A 22,151-nucleotide genomic window follows, 5' to 3' on the forward strand; every position below is an offset into this window, starting at 1 on the left:
GCATGAAGTCAGTTTTTTCTACTTCTTCTTGATTAAGGTGTTCATGTCCTCCTGTTCTGGGGTCACTGGCTTCTGGTGGTTTCGTGTTGTTTTTCAGATTGTTGGGAGAATTCCTGCATTGGCGTCTGCCCATCTCTTCCTCCCAATACTCCCCTTTGGATCTTCTTTTATAGGATCAGGTCTTCTTGCCCACTGATGTACCTTCCCAGTGATGTCACTCCCCAGAGATGTTTCTCCACAATGATGTTTCACTCGGTGCCCAGAACGAAATTCCACGCTGCTTGGTTAGCTCGCGAACAAAGGGCCCACCCTGTTCGCTGCGGGCAGGCTATGGGAACAAAGGAGCTACCGGCCACCCCTATGTCCTCCCGGTTCAGATTCGGTCCCAGCGCCCTTGCAGGCTGGGCAGGGAGGCGCTATGCCCCAAAGGAGGGAGGGAGACAGGGGGTGTGGGGATCTGGATGTAAGCTGAGTGGGATAGGAAGAGGTCATTTGTCTCTTCATTCAGAAACAGGAATTGTGGGTTAAATGAAAGAAAACCGAAGCATTTAGCATAGTGCTTGGAAAGTTAAGCCAATAACTGATTGAGGATAAAAACTGAATGAAACTATGTAACTGATATTTTTTTAAATACTCAGAATATGCAAACATTTTGTCAAGGCTGGTACAAACAGTAATGGAGTAAGGAGAATCCTAAGAACACTTTTGTACCATGCCAAGAAGCCACTGGCAGATGGTAACGTCACTGCTATGTATTAACGCCTCAGATAACAATTACTAGTTCTTTTCCAGCTGGAATATACTTGTTATTTAGAAGAACTAAGCTGAGTCATTTTTTTTTCTTTATAACAGGATTCAAGAAAGAACCTACTCTTTGTGGTCACACCTATGGAAGAATCGGGCTGACTACCTCAATCCTCTATTTAGAGCTAACCACAGTCAGATGCAGGGGAGCCTTCATCTGCCTACAGCTCCATGCAACTTCACATATAAGTAAGTCCGACTTCAGAAATTTGCCTCATGTGTTTTGCAATTGGCGTGACTTAACATTCAGAGGCCAAAGTGTGAACGCTGAGCTTCAAGGCTTTACTGGACATAAACCCAGCAGAGAGGATAACTGGCTCTCGGATGGTGCTATTGCTGGCAGTGCTGTTTCTCTCGGTCCACAGCTTTACACGTGCATTTCCCTTTAGAAATTGATGCTTTATCACAAGGTCCTTACAAATAAAAGTTTTCACTATGGTAATTGTTTGAAGAGGGAGAAAGGAAGGAAAATGAAGTCCTGTAGAAGTAGAATTGAAAGCACAGGTTTGGCAGAAATATTTGTCTGTGGAAACCATTGATTTTAAGATGGTATTAGGGTAGGGAGAATGGAGAGCAGGTACATGGATGTGTGCTACATGTTCTCAGTCTCTTTTCATGATAAAATGATTCCTGTCAGGCCAGAAAATGGCAAACAAACAGTTTGACACACACTGTGGGTCCTTTTCCTAAAGATGATTTTAGTCCTAGTTACATTGGTATTATTTCTGACAACATAGTCAAATATTCTATATCAAAAATGCCTGCATGGTTTGTGCAAAATAGCAATTTTTAAAACTAATCAAGACACGCTACAGTTATTTTTACTGCAACTTATTACTAACTCATAACTAATAGTGTTTTCCTGAGGCTCAGGCACTATTCTATGTGCTGCAGATAGTGAGAGCTCTTGCCCTCACGGCGCTTTTTTATAGGCATAGGGATAACCCCCATGACATCTGTTCCATTTGCATTGTAGAATGCTTGCTGTCTTGGGTAGATTTATTGAAAATGCAGTTTCTGGTGGTTATCCTAAAGTGAAAGCTGTTCCAAGTCTAAAAGCCAGCTTTCCTTTGCAGTGGAAATTCTAAATATATATCACAAATTCTCAAAGTTCCAATGATAAAAAAAATACACTAATTTGGTCTATTATAGAAAAAAACTTTTGTTTTAATTCAGTATTATATGAACTTCCTCTTTCTAAAAGAAATCAACTACCCTAGAAAAAATACCAACCTGAGTAGTTGCTTTTCCAAGCCTATAACTTGGTGATGGTTTTTAGTGTTGTTGGGCTGTGATCCTGAGGACAAGGCTTGAGATCGTGAGTTTCCAGCCTGGGCTGTGGTCTCCTTCCTCCCCAGGTTTTGGAGTGGAATGTATAACCGCTTTGAAAAGGGGTTGCAGCCTCGCCAGTCTGTCACAGATTACCTCATGGCCGTGAAGGAGGAGTCCCAGCAGCTGGAGGAAGAACTTGAGGCCCTACAAGGAGTGAGTCTTCTATTGCTTATACCATTTTCTGTGCCTGTTTGCTGAGCATTACCTTGAGGAAGACCCTCAAGTCTACAACATAAATATAGCAGCAGCCATTTCCTTTTAGGAGGTGGATAAGACAAAATAGTCTCATTTGGGTGAATACCCAGATAAAAGCCCAAACTGAAACCTGTTTAGTCATCTGTGTTAGTTTTGGCTCACTTCAGTTTGTTGAAATATTTACTGGTCAGTACATTTTATTTTTCTCATCACTGTTATTTGAAAGTACTTAAGTTTTCTTTTAAAAGGCAGGGCATGAAAATGAGAAAAAGCAAAATTGAATACGTTCAACTGATATTGCTCAACTTTTAAGAATTTCATTTGATACTGCATTGATATGTAAATAGCTTAGATTGACTGTACTTGGTATAATGTGTGTATGTATAATTTCCATTATTGGGCAGACATTGTGGTGTGTGTGTGTTTCCTGCATATCTTCATCTTCAGGGAATACTATCAATTCTGATTCGCTCATCCTAAAACTACCATTCTTCTTCTCAAAAGCTGGCAATAAATTCCTGTTGTTTGGAACCTTATGTTCAAGTGAGAATCAGTGTTTTAAATAGAATAACATGGGGCTGGGGTGGCTTGGTGGTTAGCACTACTCTTCTCCACACCCAATGGTGGTTCACCAACATAGGTAACCACAGTTCAGGGGATCTGATGGCTCTAATTGTCACAGGCTTTGGATGCGTGTAGTGCACATACTTACATTCAGGCACACATACATACATATAAAATGTTTTAAACAATTTTAAATGCAATGTGACTTTTTAAACAGTCTGATGTAGTGTATAAATAAGCATTACCATGAAGGCTGAATGCAGTGATGGTACTGGACAAGAATGTGAACTCCTCTCAGATAACAGCCTACATAAAATTGGCAAATTCAAACTGAATTTTTGTGACCAGTGGAAACTCATCTGCAGATCCCCACTATGAATTAGCGCCTAGGAAAATGGAGCTTTACAGTACAGGTATGCCAACAGTAGAGTCAGCTGGAGGTGGATGACAGTGTACTTCATAGTACACTGGAAGAAATCAGCTTTCAGGCTAAGCTTAAGGTTGTCAACATTCCTGTGTTGGACTGGAGTACTTTTGAGATAAGTCTAAATGGTCATTCTAGTATAAATGGGCCACCGTCAAAGGAACATCTGGTAATGGAGAGCTCTGTTCTGCATTGCTCTTGTACACTACTGGAGAGAGAAGCAGCTCTTTTAACTGTCAGCAGGATACAGCTTTCCAAGGACTCGGGTGCCTGAGCACCAAGCCTAGAAATCCACATTTACAAGGTTGGGTATAAAGCTGAGACCTTGGACTAAGGAATAAAATCAGAGAACTGAAATGAGCCACAGATCAAGTTTACAGTTTTGGAGGCATCTTAGCCCTTTTGCCAAAGTCCCCTCTTGTTGGGCCAATTTAATTTATTTTTTCAAAAGGTATCCAAGCTTTCTGACTCTTAGGGTCCTACTTATTATAGCATTCTTTGGTTGAAAATCATAAAATAATGTAGAATCAAAAGTACCTTAATCATAAAATGCCTATTTGTTTCTTATATAGCTAAAATTCCTTAATATTTGATATTTTACCATAAATTCCTTTAAATTCTAGTTAAATGCCCATTTACAGGACATGTTCTGCTTCCTGTGTTTGTGGCTTTCTAGCTACTGCAAGGTCCAAGCTCTGCTCTTTCAGCCTTTTACATTGCTTTTTGCTCTTTCCCGTGAAATCAACCAGCTTATCTTCCCAAGTGACAACATCCAGGGGATGCTATACTTGTGTCTGGATTCATAGGACCCAGGTTTAATTCCTACCACTCAAGTGGCAGCTTACAATTGTCTATCACTAGTTCCAAGGGAACCAGCAGCCGCGTTTGATCTCCACAGGTACCAGGCGCATACATGGTGTACATACATATATACAAACATCCATATGCATAAAATAAATGTTTTAAAAATTAAAAAAAGCTCACGTTTACAGTTAACAGGATGGGAAAAACTATGGCAAATTGTATAGACAACTTACATCCAGGCACTTATTACATTGTTCACATTATAGAGAATCCGTCAAGGCAGTTACTACCATCCTACATTAGAGGTGAAGAAAGCAAGCTCTCAGTTAATCTTATTCGAGTTCATGACATTGGTTTTCACCTGACATAAGACTCTTGTCCTTAACATTATCTTCTACTGGAAGGCAATGACTAAAATAAGGCATGCTTATATATAAGAATAAGCTGTTTATGACTTTCCTCAAAGTTGTTATTAATTTTTTTAGAGGCTAGAAAAGATTCAGGAAGTTCACTTCAATGGCACCAAAGTGAAGGGTAAGCAGAGCGAACCCAGCAAACCCTCGGGATTTTCTACCTCAGACAACAGCACAGCCAACACTCCTCAGGATTACAGTGGAAACATGAAGTCCTTCCCGTCCAGGAGCCCTTCCCAGGGTGATGAAGATTCTGCTCTGATCCTAACCCAAGACAATTTGAAAAGCTCAGATCCTGATCTGTCAGTGAATAGCGACCAAGAGTCTGGGGTGGAGGATTTGAGCTGCCGATCTCCAAGTGGTGGTGAGCATGCACCCAGCGAAGACAGCGGCAAGGACCGGGACTCTGACGAAGCTGTGTTTCTCACTGCTTGAAGTTTCCCTTTGGAGTTCCAAAGTAAAAGACAAAGAAACTCCCAAATTAAGGGGACAGTGCAATTCATAATAAAAAAAAATCTTAAGAAATGGCACGTTCCATTAAGAACCATAAAATAAGCTACGAAAATAAAAAAAATATATAGTCTCTCAATAGCCAGTTATTTTATCAAATCAGAAGTGTTCACCATTCCCAAGGCTCATGGTAGACTCACTATGAAAAAGCATACCATCATCACCAGAGGTGGTCCATACACGTTTTCCCTGGCATAGCATGTATCTACTCAGAAAGCCCTCCTCTCCTTTCTCGCCACCTGTTAATGGTTTAGAATTATTTCACTTCCAGATTCAGTTTGTTTTCTGAAACATTTGACATTTCCTTCTGCCTTTACCAATATTTTTGAAAATAAGCATTGAAAATAGTCTTTTTTGTTAATAAATATATTCCTAAATAGCTGTGGAATTAATATTTCAGGTAGGATAATTATTTTAACATCTAATTAGATACTATTTTAAATTCTATTTCTCCCTCTGGAGTATCTTCTGCTTTTATCACTTAGAAGTGCTAACATGTATGTTTTCTTTTTAAACATGGATGTAGTATCTCATAAAGCAGAAGTCTCACTCACTTTCTCTATCTCAAATATGAATCCAGATATCAGCTCACAGCAACTCTAGCAACCTTTTATTATTTCAGAGACTGTGCCTGCCAAAACTGTGGGCCACCACCAACCTGATTCTAAATGACAACACTGTGAACTTTGTAGGCAGTCATACATCAGCAAGGGAAACTCTAGTGAGGAACTAGGGAATTGCATGTCTTAAGTTACTTTTCTCTTGTGGTAAGACACCACAACCAAGGCAACTAGAAGAATTTATTTTGGGCTTACAATTTGAGGGGTTTAGAATCCGTGCCCATCATGGCAGAGGGATACAGCACAGGCAAGCAGGTATGGCACTGGAGCAGTAGCTGACAGCTCACATCTTAACAACCCAGAGGCAGTGAGAGCCAACTGGAAATGGTGTGGGCTTTTCAAAGTATAAAGCCAGCTCACCGTGACATACTCCCAACAAGGCCACACCTCCTAATCCTTCCCAAACAGTTCCATCAACTGGGAACTGACCATTCAAATATAAGCCTCTGGGGCCATTCTTCAACCCCCTACATCATGTCTATGGAGTAAAGGTTATAGTTATAGTGCTGGTCACTTTACAAATGACATAGCACATTAATGTTTCCAGTAACATTAGCAGTATCTTATGACCGTTGACTGATGAATGCCATTTCTGAAGTTTCTGTTAAAGTGCACGTTTAGAACAGAATCATTCCCATCTCATACTTAAAAACAGGATTTGAATTGAACTTTTGATAGGAAGACTCTTAATGGAGTTGCTGTGTTTGAAGACACTGAAATGTTATTGTATGATTTTACAATATTAGTACATTCTAATAAAGAGATAAATTTAATCTTAGTTTTTATAACAGTATTTTACAATGTGAAAATTTATATCAGATACTGTATTCAATTTTGTGGAAATAGAAATACATTAATAAGAAAGGACAAGAGACTGCGAAAACCTCTAGTCTGACTTATACATACATCACATAATGTAATACAGGATAATAGTGTTCACACTTAAAAGATGATTTTAATATACTAAAGGCCTGTAATATAAAAATATTAATATAAAAATAAAGTAAGTATAATACTTTTAGATGTTAAATCCAAGCATTTTCTGTTGAGAAGTTCCCCAATCACAAGTAAAGAATATTTATTCATTTTTATAGTCTTATTTAATAGTCTAATAGCTAATAAACACATGTGATATGGTGAGACTGGCTTTACAGCTTTATAACAAGACTCCTCTTTCGTGTTTTCTTTTTTTAAGACAGTATCTGATCATGCAGCCCTGGCCTCAGACTCGAGATCTTTCTGCTTTTGCCTGTTGGGTGCGGAGATTACAGGTGTGTGCCATCATTCCTGGCTTTCTTTCTATCATTATTTAGTATCCACTCCTAGAGACACTGTTGCCTAATTTCTTAAAGCAGATAGTAAGCCATAAATAAATAAATAAATAAAAGGAAAGAAAAAGCAGCATCTATGTCAAACTGGATGACATTTGAAAAAAGTGTGTGTGTGTGTATATATCTTAATGTGACACCTTCGACATCAGAGCCACCCACTTTTTGTTACCCTCATCCTTTTACAAGACGTAATGTAAGCATGTAGTCACTGAGTCTTTTTTACAAGCTAACCTCGCAGTGAAACTACATACAAATTTACTGCCTGTGTTTCCAGAGAGCCTGGACAAACCACGGTCAATTCAGCAAGACTAAAATCTCTAGAACCTCAGGTTCATTTAAATCAGGCGTCGGTCATAAGGCATTTTATTATTTAAGGTAGAGTTCCAGGGACTATGTCTATAACTGATTCAAGACACAGGACTTCCCAGCCAGTCATCGTTACAGCTCAAGTGATTTGTTACTTTTAGTAATACTAAAGTCAACTTTATATGAAAAAGGAAAGAATTTTGGTCATGCTTGAACAAGTCAATGACAAATTTAAATAAAAAATAAGAAATAAACCTTCAAATGATTTTTTTAAAATTAAATCTGCATGTGTGTGTGTGCACATGTGTGTGTGCATGCCTCTGCTCCAGTGCTGAAGTGAGAACAGGTATCAGTCTTTGCCCTGCACCTTGTGTGCAGCAGGGTCTTGTTTGCTGCTATTCTGTCCACCACACAAACTGGTAGGCAGAGCTTCCTGGAGTGATTCTCTCAGCCTCCTCTCTTGTGAGGAGTAATGGAATTACAGGCATGTTCTACCATGCATCCGGTCTTTATATAGGTTCTGAGGATTTGAACTCAGGTCTTCATGCTTTCATGACAAATAGGTTGGCACTGAGTTCCTTACGCAGTACAAATTTTCATTCCTGAAAAGAGCTCAGGTGGCAGAGTGCCTGCCTCACATGACTGAAGCTGCCCTAAGTTCAACCTAAGCACTACATGAACTGGGCTTACTGATACATGAGCCTAGTACTCAGTAGGTGGAAGATAAGAGTGTCGAGGTTACCCTCAGCTACACAGCAAGTTAGAGGAGAATCTGGGCTAAAGACCCTGCCTTAAACAAAAACAAAAAATTATTTCAACACAATCTTAGCTGTCTTCCACTTTAAATATGCAAACTGTAGTCAAACAAGCTCTGTTCTGCATTTTGAAATTAATTCCCTAGTGTTAATTTATTCTGAAAATTTGACCCAATATTGAAATAGATGCCTTTATTATTCCCTCTTTGACTTATTACTACTATCCATGACAAATCCTACCTGAGGTAGTCTTAATTCCTAGGCCTTCTTTACAGTCTTCTATTTTTACACTAAAGTAAAATCAGTACATTTTTTAGTATCCCTATCTGTAGCCAGTTTCAACTTGTTAAATGCAAGTAACTGGTCAGAGGTCTGTTTAATATTTGAATTCTAAAGAAGGTCTCTGAATTATGGATAAATTATGCTTCCTTAACTGACAAACAAGGAAATGTGGGTAATACAAGCTTAAAGAAAAATGCCACAGGCTTACTCCTGTGGCTGTATAAACAGCATGTTCTGGGTAAGCATGTGGGTGGGGGGGGCAACAGAGAGAAGCACAGAGACACCAGACATCACACTTGGGTTATCTATCTCTGGGTAGCTGTTCTACAATGCTGGTGGTGTTTAGTAGCTGAATCAATGTTCTCCAAAGCTTAGTCTGCTGTCTTTTGTTCTAGGATATGCATGCCCAGTTTACAAAAGCAAGCAGACTGTGTGTGACTCATAAATTCCATACCAACTACAGTGACTGCTGGGAATGTTAAACTCCGCACCAGTGCAGTAAGGGAACGTCGCTGAATGCCCCAAAGTTGAAATACTACTACATCAATATCTCACCCATATGTCCTTAACAGGAATAACAAGTTTACCCTTCATCTGGCCATTCTGAGAATTAAATAGCATGCCCTTAGAAACAGTGCCAGGAAGACAGGTATTATAACAGTGTATAGCTAGTGTTGGATCTCTACAGTCCATGTGAATGTCTCTGACAAACATGAAATATTTTTCAATAGAAAATATTTGTATATTTTCTAAAATTATATTACAAAAGCCATGTAGAATAAGAAGAATGAAAACAAGACAAATTATAATGCATGCAGGCTTTGGAATGACAATTGAGCAAATAAATGTTAGGGTATTTAGTGATTTAGATACTGCCTTACTAAACCTCAGGTATGTACTTATTCATTTTCACCTTTATGTACTTTAATAAGTTCATTCTGAGGCACAATATAAACACAAATTGGTGAATACAAGTACAAATTAGAAAATTAAATTCATTAAAAATTAAGACTGAATATTACTTAGCACTAAGCCTTTTTCTTAGAAAAAATTAATTTTAGGAAAAGATTAAATTACAATAAGTAATAAAATTTCACAAACTTTTTAATGTTTAGATTTACCACCTTTTAAAAAAAGGATGTCTTTAACATTTGAAATATAAAAAATATCTTTATTTAACTAAAAACCCATAGACAGCTTTTTTTTTTTTAATTAGCATGAAAGTCTGTATTGGACTGGTTTAATGAAAAGGAAATTTTTTTAAGTAAAACATGTAAGAAGATCACAAGCTTGAGGTTAGCCTGGGCTACACAGGAAAGCCTGTTCCAGAACAAAACCAAACAAGTACATTAACCTCCACCGCTCCCCAAATGCATCTTTATGTGAAAATGAAACTAAGAGAGCAGCTTCTCCACTCTCCTTTATCTAGGAAAGAGAGAGAGAGAGAGAGTGTGTGTGTGTGTGCGTGTGTGCGCGCGCGTGTGTCGGGGGTGGGGTGACACGAAGAGAATCTAAGTAATAACCATTCTTGATAAAGAAATGATGAACTCCATTTAAAACTACAAATGTTGGTCAGTTTTATAAAATATAAAACTAGCTGGAATCACATGCACAGTCGTTTAATTAGGAATAGTAGAGGAACTTAAATACAGGATTTGTCAACAATAAACATTTTTAGTGCAAATAGTGCAGAAATATTTCTCAAAACAAATATAGCAGTCATTCTAATCTATACAAAAACAGACTCAGTCATGTATACAATCTATAGAGTGCATCTGGAGTTCAGCCATGGTCATGAAATGCCAATTCTTAAGTCATAAATATCAAACAATGTGCTTAGTTTTGTGTCCCATTTCTTTCTTGATTCATGTTTTCAGGAAAATCTGGAATGGAAAAAATTTTAAATTTAAGATTTAATTTAAGATGAGAAACTCTCATTCCTTTATACTGTCTTCTGGTTTAGATTCACTGTAACATGACTGGGAGGGAATTGGGTAAGGAAACTATTAAGTATGGTCCTATATAATATTTCTACTTCTTGAGCTTGGGTAAACACAAAAAGTATAAAAATGAGCTCAATTTAGAAATTAGATCAAAACAGTTCAGAGTTGGTGGTAATCAATACAATCTGAATTAAACTGAGAAACGCCTACCACCTTTTTTTTCTCTTTTCAAAGAATCCCATATGTGCCTCCACAAAGTCTACTCCTTCAGCCCAGATGGCTGGGTGCAGAACCACGTGGTCCCCATCTCTAGCCATGTGATTAGGGGAGAGAATGCACCCATCTCTCCTAGGTATTTGTACTCCAAGAGACTCTCGGTCGGTCCTCTAACCAGCTGCTTCAAGCAGTAAAGGTTGCTAGGTTACTAAGAAAAGAGGGATGCTGATGTAGGTCAGTTGTAGCTTGTTGAACACATGGGAAGAAATGGGTCTGACCCAGCAATCCACATACAAAAATCAGACTGAGAAATGAGAAACTGCCAGCCTGAGAAAAAAAGAGCTGTTTTGGTTCCTAAGTGGCTTCCAGTGTTTCCACTCTCAGTAACTGGGCTGTTACCTTTTCATTTTGGCTCTCTGGTAACTTTGTATTTTCCTTCAACAAGAAGTTTATATTAAGGTTGCTGGAGTATGTGGTGGTTAGAATAAGAAATGTCCCCCACAGTCTTGGGTATCTGAACACATACATGGTGCTGTTTTGGGAGGTGGTGCATGCAGTAATAAGGGCGGCGGGGCTGCGTCCCCAGCACCCCAGCCGCCCGCCCGGCTAGCTCAGTCGGTAGAGCATGAGACTAATCTCAGGGTCGTGGGTTCGAGCCCCACGTTGGGCGCCAATTGTAGTAATTTGGGGGGCGGTGGGGCTGCGTTCCCAGCACCCCGGCTAGCTTATGCCCGAAATAACAACACACAAACTGTATTCATTTAATCACTGCTTGGCCCATGTCTATCTAGCCTCTTCTAGGCTAATTCTCACATATTAATTTAGCCCATTTCTAATCATCTGTGTTGCGCCCCTAGGTGCGCTTACCGGGAAGATTCTAGCCTATGTCCATCCTGGGTGGGAGCTTCATAGTGTGTGTCTGCCCAGGAGCCAGGAGCATGGCGTCTCTCTGAGGCGTCTGCTCCCAAGAGGAGAGCTGTCGAGTCTGAGCTCACTTCCTCTTCCTACCAGCGTTCTGTTCTGTTTACTCCACCCACCTAAGGGTGGGCCTATCAAATGGGCCTAGCAGTTTCTTTATTGCTTAACCAATGAAATCAACAGATTGATATATGACACTCCCACATCAGGTGCAGCCTTGCTAGTATATCACTGGTGGGCGGACTTTGAGAATGTATAGTCTCCCTGTACTCTTTGTGTTTGTGGTTGAAGATATGGTCTCTTAGCTTCCTGCTCCAGCAGCCTGATGCTATGCCTCCCTCATCCTTATGGACTCTCCCTCAGGAACCATAAACACAAACTCTTCCATTTAAACTTGTCTTAGTCACGGTATTTTATCACACCAATAGAACTAATACAGGGCAAGATATTCTTCTGTAAGGAAAACATCCCTAAAACAAGTAGAGGAGGGATGACAGAGCTTGAAGGCTGAGAAGATGGCAGCAGAAAGAACACTACAGGTAAGCTAACCTCAGGGGAAAAATGCAGCTTTCCTTAAGGACACCCTCACACTGAGAAAACACTAAAAGGTTTCTACTAGCTGCAGGCTTACTTATACAATGGTGTGTTTAATATATAATTATCAGCATTGTATCACATATAACAACTATAATGACACTGTGAAGAACTATCTTGTTAAAGAATACTTGGTAATAGCCCTGAGATACCAGCTGAAATGCGATTCACCTACAGAGGAGCATGAGATTGGCTGTGCACTGCGATCACCTGGTGAAGCTTCTCTTCTTTAGCTCTTCTACAGTGGCAAATCTGGAAGACAAATTATTTAAAATACCAGTCAGTTTTCCAACTACTTCCTACATTATGACAGAATTCCAAGTAAGAATATTTCAATTAGTTAACATTCTTTTAAGTTTTTAACATTTAAGGTAGCTAATAATTAGTCAGAAAAGCACTGAGCTCCATTTGAAAACAATCTTTTGACTACAAACTTCCCTGATCTAATTCAAATGCCTGTGCTTAAAAACAAAGAAGTAAAGCATACTCTTGTTAATCATGGAAGACTAACAAACATAAACTTCAGTGTAGCTATACAGAATAGAATGGGTCAGAAACCAATTTCTTGCTAATATTTTAATCACAGGTAAGTTACTAACCATCTCTGAATTTCAATTGTCTCTCATGAAAAATAGAGTAAACTTTGCCCTGTCTGCTTTAAAGGGTTCCCGCACACAAGCACACACCCCCACACAAACATTTCATAAAACTTACCAAATAACAAGTATGACTTCAGAGATTGGGTAAATATTTAGGCCTATATTAACCAGTATGAAATTGTTAAGCAGATTGTTTTCCTTGAATACAATGGGAACACCAGAATAGAAGCTGTTCTATTTTTATTATTTATTGTATTTTTAATCTCTATAGGTTACTTTATAATTATGCAACGTATAAAAAAGGTGGTTTTTCAGGAGACGATTATAGCTATTAAGATTAAACTAAGCTGATTTACCAGCTCTGACCCAATGATACAGATACTATCACTTCTGCAAGAGAACTCTCATTAGATCACCTGTTGTGTGTGCAGAACTAAGAGGGTTAGAACGACAGTAGGTGCTGCCATCCTTCCCCAGACAGGTTTTTCAGAGCCTGCTCAGTACTCAAAACTCCAGCTTGGTCTGCACTAATGATCTTTACTCATGACCACACTTAAAATTTGTTATTATGTTGTCACTCATTCTCAAATGAAGAGTATCACATACTGTTCTCTTTTCCTTGAAGCTACTGAGAAAATCATCTATTTCAGTTTTTCCCTCCAAGAACTCCTCAGCAATGTTATCCGACTCTTCCTCAGCTTCATGTGCAGCTACTTTCAATCTTGCCTGGAGGGCACTTGCACTACAACTCTGTGAACAAACAAAAAAACCAAGCATTGCATTAGTCCATAATTCTCATATCAATTTCAGAGAAGGAAAATGAGGCAGAGGTATGGAAAGCAATCTTCACATTGAATACTTGGATAGACAACACCTTGGGGTTTCTATAGCTATGATGGAACACCATGACAAAAAAAAAAAAAAAAGAATTGGGGAGGAAAAACGTTTATTTAGCTTACACTTCCACATTACTATTCATCACTGGAGAAATTCAGGACAGAACTCAGAACTCAAGTTAGGAACCTTGAGGCAAGAACTGATGCAGAGGCCATCGAGGAATACTGCTTACTGGTTTGTTCCTCATGGCTTGCTCAGCCTATTTTCTTATAGCACCCAGGACCACCAGCCCACTGAAGCCAGCACCCACACTGGGCTGGGCCCTCTCCCATCAATCATTAATTAAGAAAATGTACTACAGGTTTGAGTAGAGCCCAGTCTTATGGATGCATTTTCTCAACCGGGGCACCCTCCTCTCTGATAACTATAGCTTGTGTCAAGCTGACATAAAATTAGCAAGTACAGATACCAAACACAAGAAACTAAATCACAAGCTGTAAACTATTAAATGAGAAACTGATAAATCACTATTCTACTCTGGAAATTTGGGGATTAAATCACTGTGAGAACACCTACTCAGATCACCCAGTGACTCCATTTCCTTGTATTCCTGTTCTTGTCTGCCCTAGTGAGCTAGACAGTAATTCATTTCTAAAGAACCAAATGTGACAAAATTGAAGGGATTTAATATGACCACAGAAGCAGATTAAGTGCACACTGACAACACTGCTGAAAAACAAAACACTGAAAACAAATAAGTGGTCATCGCTTGGAAGATTTAATACTGTTATGATGTCAATGCTAACCCTAAAGATCTATAAAATCAATGCAATTTCATATATTTCAAGAGTCCTTCATTGGAAAAAGAAAGTATCCTAACATTCATATGATATCTCACAAGACTGAACAGCCAAGAGATCTCCCTATTATAAACACTGACACACACGTCCCCATAAGCCAGAACAAGACAGGGTCCCACTTCCAGTGACTTAGCCTAGTGTGAACACCCCATTGCCAAAACAACCTCTAGATTTCCAACAAGACCACCCTCCCCTACCCCCAGTGACCTGCTATCAACCCACATTCTACCTCCAACCTGCTGGATCCCCCACATCCTTTTCCAGGGTCTAGCCTGGTGAGTCTGTATGAACTCCCCCAAACACACACACACATAATCGCCAACCTGCTAAGTCTAGCCTAGGACCCACATCCAGTGCCCAGACATAGTCTGTCCAGCTCTATCTATGCCCAAGTCAATCTCTAGACTTTCAGCAAGACTGACCATTCCTACCCTCAAACCAATAGAGCCCTTCACAGACTTTGAAAGAACAATAATCAACTTCATATGAAAAAAACAAAAAACCCAGGACAACCAAAACAATCCTGCACAATAAAGAAACTTCTGGAGGCATCACAATCTCTGACTTCAAACTCTACTATAGAACTATAGTACTAAAAACAGCTTGGTATTGGCATAAAAACAAACAGGAAGACCAATGGAATCAAATCAAAGACCTGGATATTAATCTACACACCTATGAACACCTCATTTTTGACAAAGAAGCTAAAATTATACAATAGAAAAAAGAAAGCATCTTCAACAAACGGTGCTGGCATAACTGGATGTCAACATGCAAAAGAATGAAAATAGATTCATATCTATTCTCATGCACAAAACTCAAGTCCAAATGAATTAAAGGCCTCAATATAAATCCAACCACACTGAACCTGATAGAAGAGAAAGTGGGAAGCAGCCTTCAATGCATGGGCACAAAAGACCACTTCCTATGTAAAACCCCAGTAGCACAGACACTGAGAGCAACAATAAGTAAGTGGGACCTCCTAAAACTGAGAAGCTTCTGTAGAGCAAAGGATACAGTCAATAAGACTACTGAATGGGAAAAGATCTTCACCAACTCCACATCAGACAAAAAACTGATCTCCAAAAGTTACAAAGAACTCAAGAAATCAGACATCAAAATTCTAAAAACCCAATTAAAAACTGGGCTACAGAACTAAACAGAGAATTCTCAACAGAAGAATCTCAAATGGTGGAAAGGCACCTAATGTTTAACATCGTTAGCCATCAGGAAAATGCAAATCAAAACAACTCTGAGATACTACCTTACACCAGTCAGAATTGCTAAGATCAAAAACACCAATGACAGCTTATGCTGGAGAGGATGTGGAGTAAGGGGAACACTCATCCATTGCTGGTGGGAATGCAAACTTGTATAACTACTTTGGAAATTAGTATGGCAGTTTCTCAGAAAACTGGGAATCAACCTACCTCAGGATCCAGCAATACCACTCTTGGGCATATACCCAAAAATGCTCAATCATACTAAAAAGACATTTGTTCAACTATGTTCATATCAGAATTATTTTTAATAGCCAGAACCTGAAAACAACCTAGTTTCCGTGTAATTATTTCGGGTAAAGCTAGCCGGGTGGCGCGAAGCGGCCCGCCGCTCCTATTACAACAGATGCCCCTCAACTGAAGAATGGATAAAAAAAACGTGCCACGTTTACATATTAGAGTAATACTCAGCGATTTAAAAAAAAAATGACATCTTGAAATTTGCATTCAAATGGTTGGGCCTAGAAAATAACATCCTGAGTGAGGTAACCCAGACCCAAAAAGATGAATTGGGATGTATTCACTCATAAGTGGATACTATCCACTCATAAGTGGATACTATCTATAAACTAAGGACATTGAGCCTATAGTTCATGATCCTAGTAACAAGGTAAATAACAAGGTAAACCCTAAGAAAAACATATATAGATCTACCTGGAGAGTTGAAATAGACAAGATAGTCTGACAAAATTGGGAGCATGGGGGTGAGAGGGTAGAAGGGGAAGAGGAGGGGAGAAAAGGAAGGGGGAGAACGGAGAACTTGAGGGATGGGGTAGTTGAGATGGAGGAAGAACAAAGATGACAGCAAAGAAAGATATCTTGATTGAGGGAGACATTATGGTGTTAGCAAGAAACCTGGCACTAGAGAAACTCCCAGGAATCCACAAGGATGACCCCAGTTAAGACCCTAAGCAATAAAGGAGAGGGTGCCTGAACTGGTCTTGCGCTATAGTCAGACTAATGAATATCATCCTAGAACCTTCATCTAGCAACTGATGGAAACTGATGGGAGAGACCCACATAGGAGCACTGGACTGAGCTCCGGAGGTCCAGTTGAAGAGTGGAAGGAATGAAAATATGAGCAAAGAAGTTAAGACCATGATGGGTACACCCACTTAAACACGCACCAACTCCAGATGGACAGGAAAGGATCAAGCACACTCCAAACTAGTCCCTCTGAATGTGGTTGACAGATTGCATGGCTAGGGCAGACTGAGGGGCCACTGGCAGAGGCACCAGGATTTATCCCTACTGCTTGTACTGGCTTTTTGGGAACCTATCCTCTTTGGATGGATTCCTTGCTCAGCCTAGACATAGTAGGAAGGGCCTTTGACCTTCCCCAAAGCAATGTGCCTTACCCTCTCTGTGGAGTGGATGGGGGTTGGGGATTAAATAGAGGAATTGGGAGGAGAGGAGGGAGTGGGAATTTGGATTGGTATGTATAATGAGAAAAATAGTTTCTTTTCTTTTTAAAAAAAATAAAAAGGAAAAAAATTATACAATATATTGTTTACTTAAAAATTACTGAAAGTAGCTGGGCTGTGGAGATAGATACATGACTTTAATCTCAGCATTCGAGAAGGAAAAGCAGGTGAATCTCTGAATTCGAGACCAGCCTGGACTATAGAGCAAACTCCATGACAGTCAAGGATACACAGAGAAACCTTGTCTCAGGGGTGGAAAAAAATCACTTGGAACAAATCTTACATAAATATCGGGTAAGAAAAAGTGTTAAAGCTGAACTGTGTTGATAATGGGGTCCACAAAATCTCACTAAGTATAGCAGAACTCTTTATAGGACATTTGGTTTTCCTTGGCTGGGTTTCCTATTTTCTCGTTTTTCATTATACCCACTGGCAATATTTGTGTTATCCATATTAGACATGTGTTCTTTAAAAAACAAAACCAAAAAACTTCACTTTTGATTTTATCATTAATACATAAACATTTTAAATTTATGTATTTAAATGTTAACATTTTCTGCTCTATGCTTTTGCTTCCTACTACAATTGGAGAACTAGACTGTTCACATAAAAATCTTTGTTAAAAATGTCTAGGAATTAACTGGTTATTATACTTTTTACTGAAACTAAATGCATAGTATCTTTTTATACTCTGTATAGTATGATATTTATGAAGTCTAGTATAAAAGGTCAAGACTATTTTTGATTGGAAACTAAACCAATAAACAATTACATAAGTGTTGAACCCTAAAGTTTTTCCAGTTATTACTCACATACACAGTACATTTTCAAACTGCAACCTGCTCCATACATTATTTTTCATCTTCCTATAAACTACTGCATAATTGGCTCAGGTGGGTAATAAACGGTTTCTGATGAAGTGAAAGCAAGAGCAGTGAACAAGGAACTGCAGACTAGCAGCTCCCATGAGGACCAGAAAGAACCAGTCAGTCATACCTCACTGAGTTCATGTTGTCTTTGCATCTTCTTTTCAAAGGTAGATTTCATTTGTATAAGTAATTCATACTAAAAGAAAACATAAAATTCTGTTTAACTTGATTTTTAAACTATAAAAACAATATGTTAAAAGTGACCACCAGTAACTCACCTTATCTAAAACGGTCTGCCTTTTGGTTTCCAAGCTATGCTCCAAAAGGAGATTTTTTCCTGTAAGATAAATAAATCTCTGGATTATTTCCCAGCACAGATCCCATTTTTCTGAGGACTTGTGAATTTAAGCCAAGGCAAACATACTTGCCAATTCCTCAATACTTTGTACTAGGTCTTCCTTGTCAGTGATGATTTGCTTTAGTTGTGACGATGTCAGGAACTGTTCTAGGAACACATCCTCCTGTTCATTCATGTCTGTGAGCTGTGACACACTACAGACACAAGAGAAAAAGCAACCTGTTACCATCAATCATCTAGCTTTTCTCCACGATGATAAATGTTCAATTTTTCAACATGACCTGTGTGATAGCTAGTTTATGTGACACAAGCTAGAGTTATCTAAGAGGAGAAAACTTCAATTGGGAAAATGCCTTTGTAAGCTTACTCTGCATGTAAACCTGTAGGACATTTTTAAAATTAGTGATTGACGTAGAATGGCCCAGCCCATTGCAGCACTAAAAAAAAAAAAGCAACTGAAGAAGTCATATAGAGTAAGCCTGATGTGTATCCACAGTTATCCACATAGTTGCATAGAAGAACATGAGGAACAAGAGAGTGAGAATCATGGGGAGGATTAAAAATATGAAGGCTGATCACACTATTTTATTTCTCTTTCCATAGTGTTGATGTTTCACAAATTTTTATAGTAGGTCAACTTTTAAAAAGGAGAAAAGATAGTATTTATAAAATAGATGTCTTATTTATTGACAGTTGAGCATTATATAGCATACTGAAGCCATAAAATATGTGTAATGTTTCTTTTCTGTTGTGGGACTTGCATTCTTCAAAACTTATTTCTGATGTTTACCCATGAATTAAAATACTGAATCAAATAATGTCAAACTTTGTTTTTTAAAATTACAGTTTTGCACACAGGCTTTAATCTGTACACTCCTGGTAGAATATATTCTGTAGACATAAAATTACAAAGACTTCTTAATTGCACTCAATGGTCTTAATAATAACCTCATGGATAATATAAATCCTTAGTGTGGTACATGGGATACTCCACTAAACGGAGGGAGCAGAAAATACTTTATTTGTGGCACATCTTACGTTATATAAAAAATAGTACATTAAGCTTGAATCCTGCCATCTTATCTGCTATAAATTTGAATAAAAATATGAATCTAAAACTAGTTTGCCAATATATTATGTTAACTTTAATCTACTCATCTATATACAACATTAACATTACTCTACTAAAGAAATAATGAAAGATCTATTTTGCAATTATCAGAATCTAATATATTCACAAATAATTATCAAAGACTGCAAGCTACGTGAGGGAAGAGAACTTCTGTTGCCCTGGTAATCATTCCATCATTCTTGGCATCAGAGCAATCCCTAGATATAGACGAGTCACGTTCTAATTTATCATACACAAGGTGATTTACACCATTTACCCACTAAGACAACCACAGTGAAGGAACAGTGAAAAAAGTTTAAATCATTTAACTTAATTTGAATATGAAACTATAAATAAAATAGACAAAACTATCTTTACTCTTCAAGTTTTTTACCTTAGTTCTGAAAGTTCTGGAAATGCATCAGGGATATCCGGCATCTTATAACCAAAACCATTTTGGTTAATCTAAAGAAGAGTTTTGAAGAATATTAAACCTCAGCTATACTTTTGATTGGTCCCATTTATCTGATATAAACTTTAAAGTACTGCATCTATTAGTGCTTTCACTATCACAACTTCATCTTTGCACTTCACATGTACACACATTTCCTGTGCATCGGTCTGTTTCTCAATGGACTTTTACTTATTTTATGTCATTTATTCAAACAGAGTATTACTGTGTAGCTCAGCCTGACCTTGAACTCACTAACTAGTTCAGGCTGAACTGGAACTCTGCCTCCTGGGGAATGAGTTCTATACATGTGCCTCCATTCTCAATGTACTGTTATACATATGAGTATACCTTTCCTGATGGGGACTGGCTATGGGCCTTAGAAGAGCCTGTATTAGCCTGTGTGGAAGTGTATGATTATAAAATAAATCTCTTGAGAGCACCTATAACAGGTATAAAGAATCACCTGTGGATTTCATAGATGTAAATGACTATACTTCTTTTAAAAAAAACATCAAGCATAAATTAGTAAATTGCTAGCACTCTGACTAGTTACATATTTAAGTTAAATAATAGGGTAGATGAAGAACATAGTACCAATTTGAATGTTTATGATGTCTATGTATTAGAATATCCCCAATTTTTCCTTAAAGTATTTTAAATATTAATTATAGTTTGTTGCCAGGTATGGTAGCACATGCCTTTAATACTAGCAAGGAGGCAGAGATAGGAAGATCTCATTGAGTTCAAGGCTAGCCTGGCCTGCACAGTGAGGTCCAGGAAAGCAAGAGGTACCTACTAAGACCCTGTCTCAAAAAACAAACTAACCGATAGTGTGTTCATAATCATTATTAACACAATAATGAAAAATTCTGGAAAAACAAAATCTGTTCAGGTCCATTTTTTTTAATAATTCTAAACTATAAAAATCAGTAATGTTGACTATAATGTATATGCATACACATATTTATGTATTTGTGTTTTCTGTGTGTATATGTGAATACAGGCATAGGTGTGTGTTGAGGTGAGGCCGGAGATCAACACACTGGGTTTCTTTCTCAGTTGGGCAGCGGGAGGATGACAACAGGGTTTTCTCACTCGACCAGGAACTCATTATTTGGCTGCTCTGGATGACTAACAAACCCCAGGAAATCTTGTGTCTAATTCCCCAGTAGTGGTATTACAGGAATGGATTACTACGCCTGGAGTTTTTACGGTAGGTTCTGAGGATTTGAACTCAGTTCCTTGTGATTGCACAGGCCTTTAATGCCTGACCATTATGCCAGCCTCCAAATCTACAAATATACTGTATGCATATATTCGTCTCTTTTTTCTTTCATATCTTACATGACAACAGATACCAGTTTCATTTATGAACATACAATTTTAAAGCCAATAAAATGCTCCAACAGACCCTCTTTGATTGGATACTTGCTTCTCCTATATAATCACATTGTGTGCCTTGTTCACACATAACAGCTAGAGAGATCTGTTATAGGCAACTTTACTAACATGCTCCCTGGCATATAGTGCAAGGCCTCTGCCAATGTTTCCAATCACCAAGTGCTTTATGGACCCTCTCGTTTCCTCAAAATTTTATAACTATCTTTAGAAATCTGGCCTCAAACACAAACTGACCCATCCATTATCTGCCTCATTTTCACAGATCATCTATTATGTGCATAGTCTGAAGCACTGGGAATAAAGTAAAAAGCTGGAATGATATTATTTCCCTACTATTTCTACTTGGTTTCTGGGGGCAATGACCTCAGTTGTCTCCCATAACCTTACACTACCTATAGAAGCTCTATATTTGCAATTCTTTATTGGTTACCTTTTTGAGTTTTTTTTACTTGGGATGAAAAAAGTATGATTTAATCTTTTATTTCATGCCTATCTCAGTAAATGGACATAACACATGCTAGCTGACTGAACACCTATTTCACAGGCACAAAATACAGACTCCTGAAGATACCAACCGGTGCTGAAGATTCTGTCGTAGGAACAGGTAATGGCAGACTTGAAAGGATGCCAAATGAAGGAGCCACTGGCTTGGCTGCGGTATAACTTGTGGTTGAAGAAGAAACAGTGTCAGCTACAGACAAAGATGCGATATTCCTATTAGCTTCTTGTGGAGGATATGGAGGAAGAAATGGAAAACCTTGAGAAGGGTAAGGAGCCATTCCACCTGGATTACTATACAGGCTGAAGAAAGAAAGGGAAGATCATTAGGTAGAATAAAATTATCACTAAATTGCCCTAAATAACAAGGGTCATGCATTTCCACATAAGGAAATTTGCTTGGGCAAGTGATTTTATTTATTTTTTAATATTTATTTATTATGTATACA

The 22,151-nt window shown here is 38.4% G+C and overlaps 2 protein-coding genes across 5 annotated transcripts in view; one reads left to right on the forward strand and one right to left on the reverse strand.

Annotated features, from left to right (window-relative positions):
- Nucleotides 1-5,833, forward strand: part of Mtmr7 (myotubularin related protein 7) — a 90,844-nt gene extending 85,011 nt beyond the window's left edge. For both annotated transcript variants that reach the window (XM_041644463.1, XM_041644464.1), the window contains 3 exons: nucleotides 853-993; nucleotides 2,163-2,289; nucleotides 4,609-5,833. In XM_041644463.1, coding sequence (XP_041500397.1) covers nucleotides 853-993; nucleotides 2,163-2,289; nucleotides 4,609-4,971 — 631 coding nt within the window. In that variant the 3' untranslated portion in view covers nucleotides 4,972-5,833. The remainder of the gene's footprint in view (nucleotides 1-852; nucleotides 994-2,162; nucleotides 2,290-4,608) is intronic.
- Nucleotides 5,834-9,490: 3,657 nt separating this feature from the next.
- The window catches only part of Vps37a (VPS37A subunit of ESCRT-I), a 33,191-nt gene continuing 20,530 nt past the window's right edge, over nucleotides 9,491-22,151 (reverse strand). Inside the window, exons 5-12 of one of the 3 annotated variants that reach the window (XM_041644468.1) lie at nucleotides 21,780-22,005; nucleotides 19,744-19,814; nucleotides 18,305-18,432; nucleotides 18,159-18,217; nucleotides 18,008-18,076; nucleotides 13,217-13,360; nucleotides 12,222-12,263; nucleotides 9,491-10,223 (exon numbers count right to left, since the gene is read on the reverse strand). In XM_041644468.1, coding sequence (XP_041500402.1) covers nucleotides 10,206-10,223; nucleotides 12,222-12,263; nucleotides 13,217-13,360; nucleotides 18,008-18,076; nucleotides 18,159-18,217; nucleotides 18,305-18,432; nucleotides 19,744-19,814; nucleotides 21,780-22,005 — 757 coding nt within the window. In that variant the 3' untranslated portion in view covers nucleotides 9,491-10,205. Of the gene's footprint in view, nucleotides 10,224-12,182; nucleotides 12,264-13,216; nucleotides 13,361-18,007; nucleotides 18,077-18,158; nucleotides 18,218-18,304; nucleotides 18,433-19,743; nucleotides 19,815-21,779; nucleotides 22,006-22,151 lie in introns of all 3 variants that reach the window. The other 2 variants (XM_041644466.1, XM_041644465.1) reach the window with 2 other exon arrangements.

The sequence above is a fragment of the Microtus oregoni genome, unplaced genomic scaffold (assembly GCF_018167655.1).
Source record: "Microtus oregoni isolate MIOR12 unplaced genomic scaffold, Mior012 000096F_ref0000112, whole genome shotgun sequence".
NCBI lineage: Eukaryota > Metazoa > Chordata > Mammalia > Rodentia > Cricetidae > Microtus > Microtus oregoni.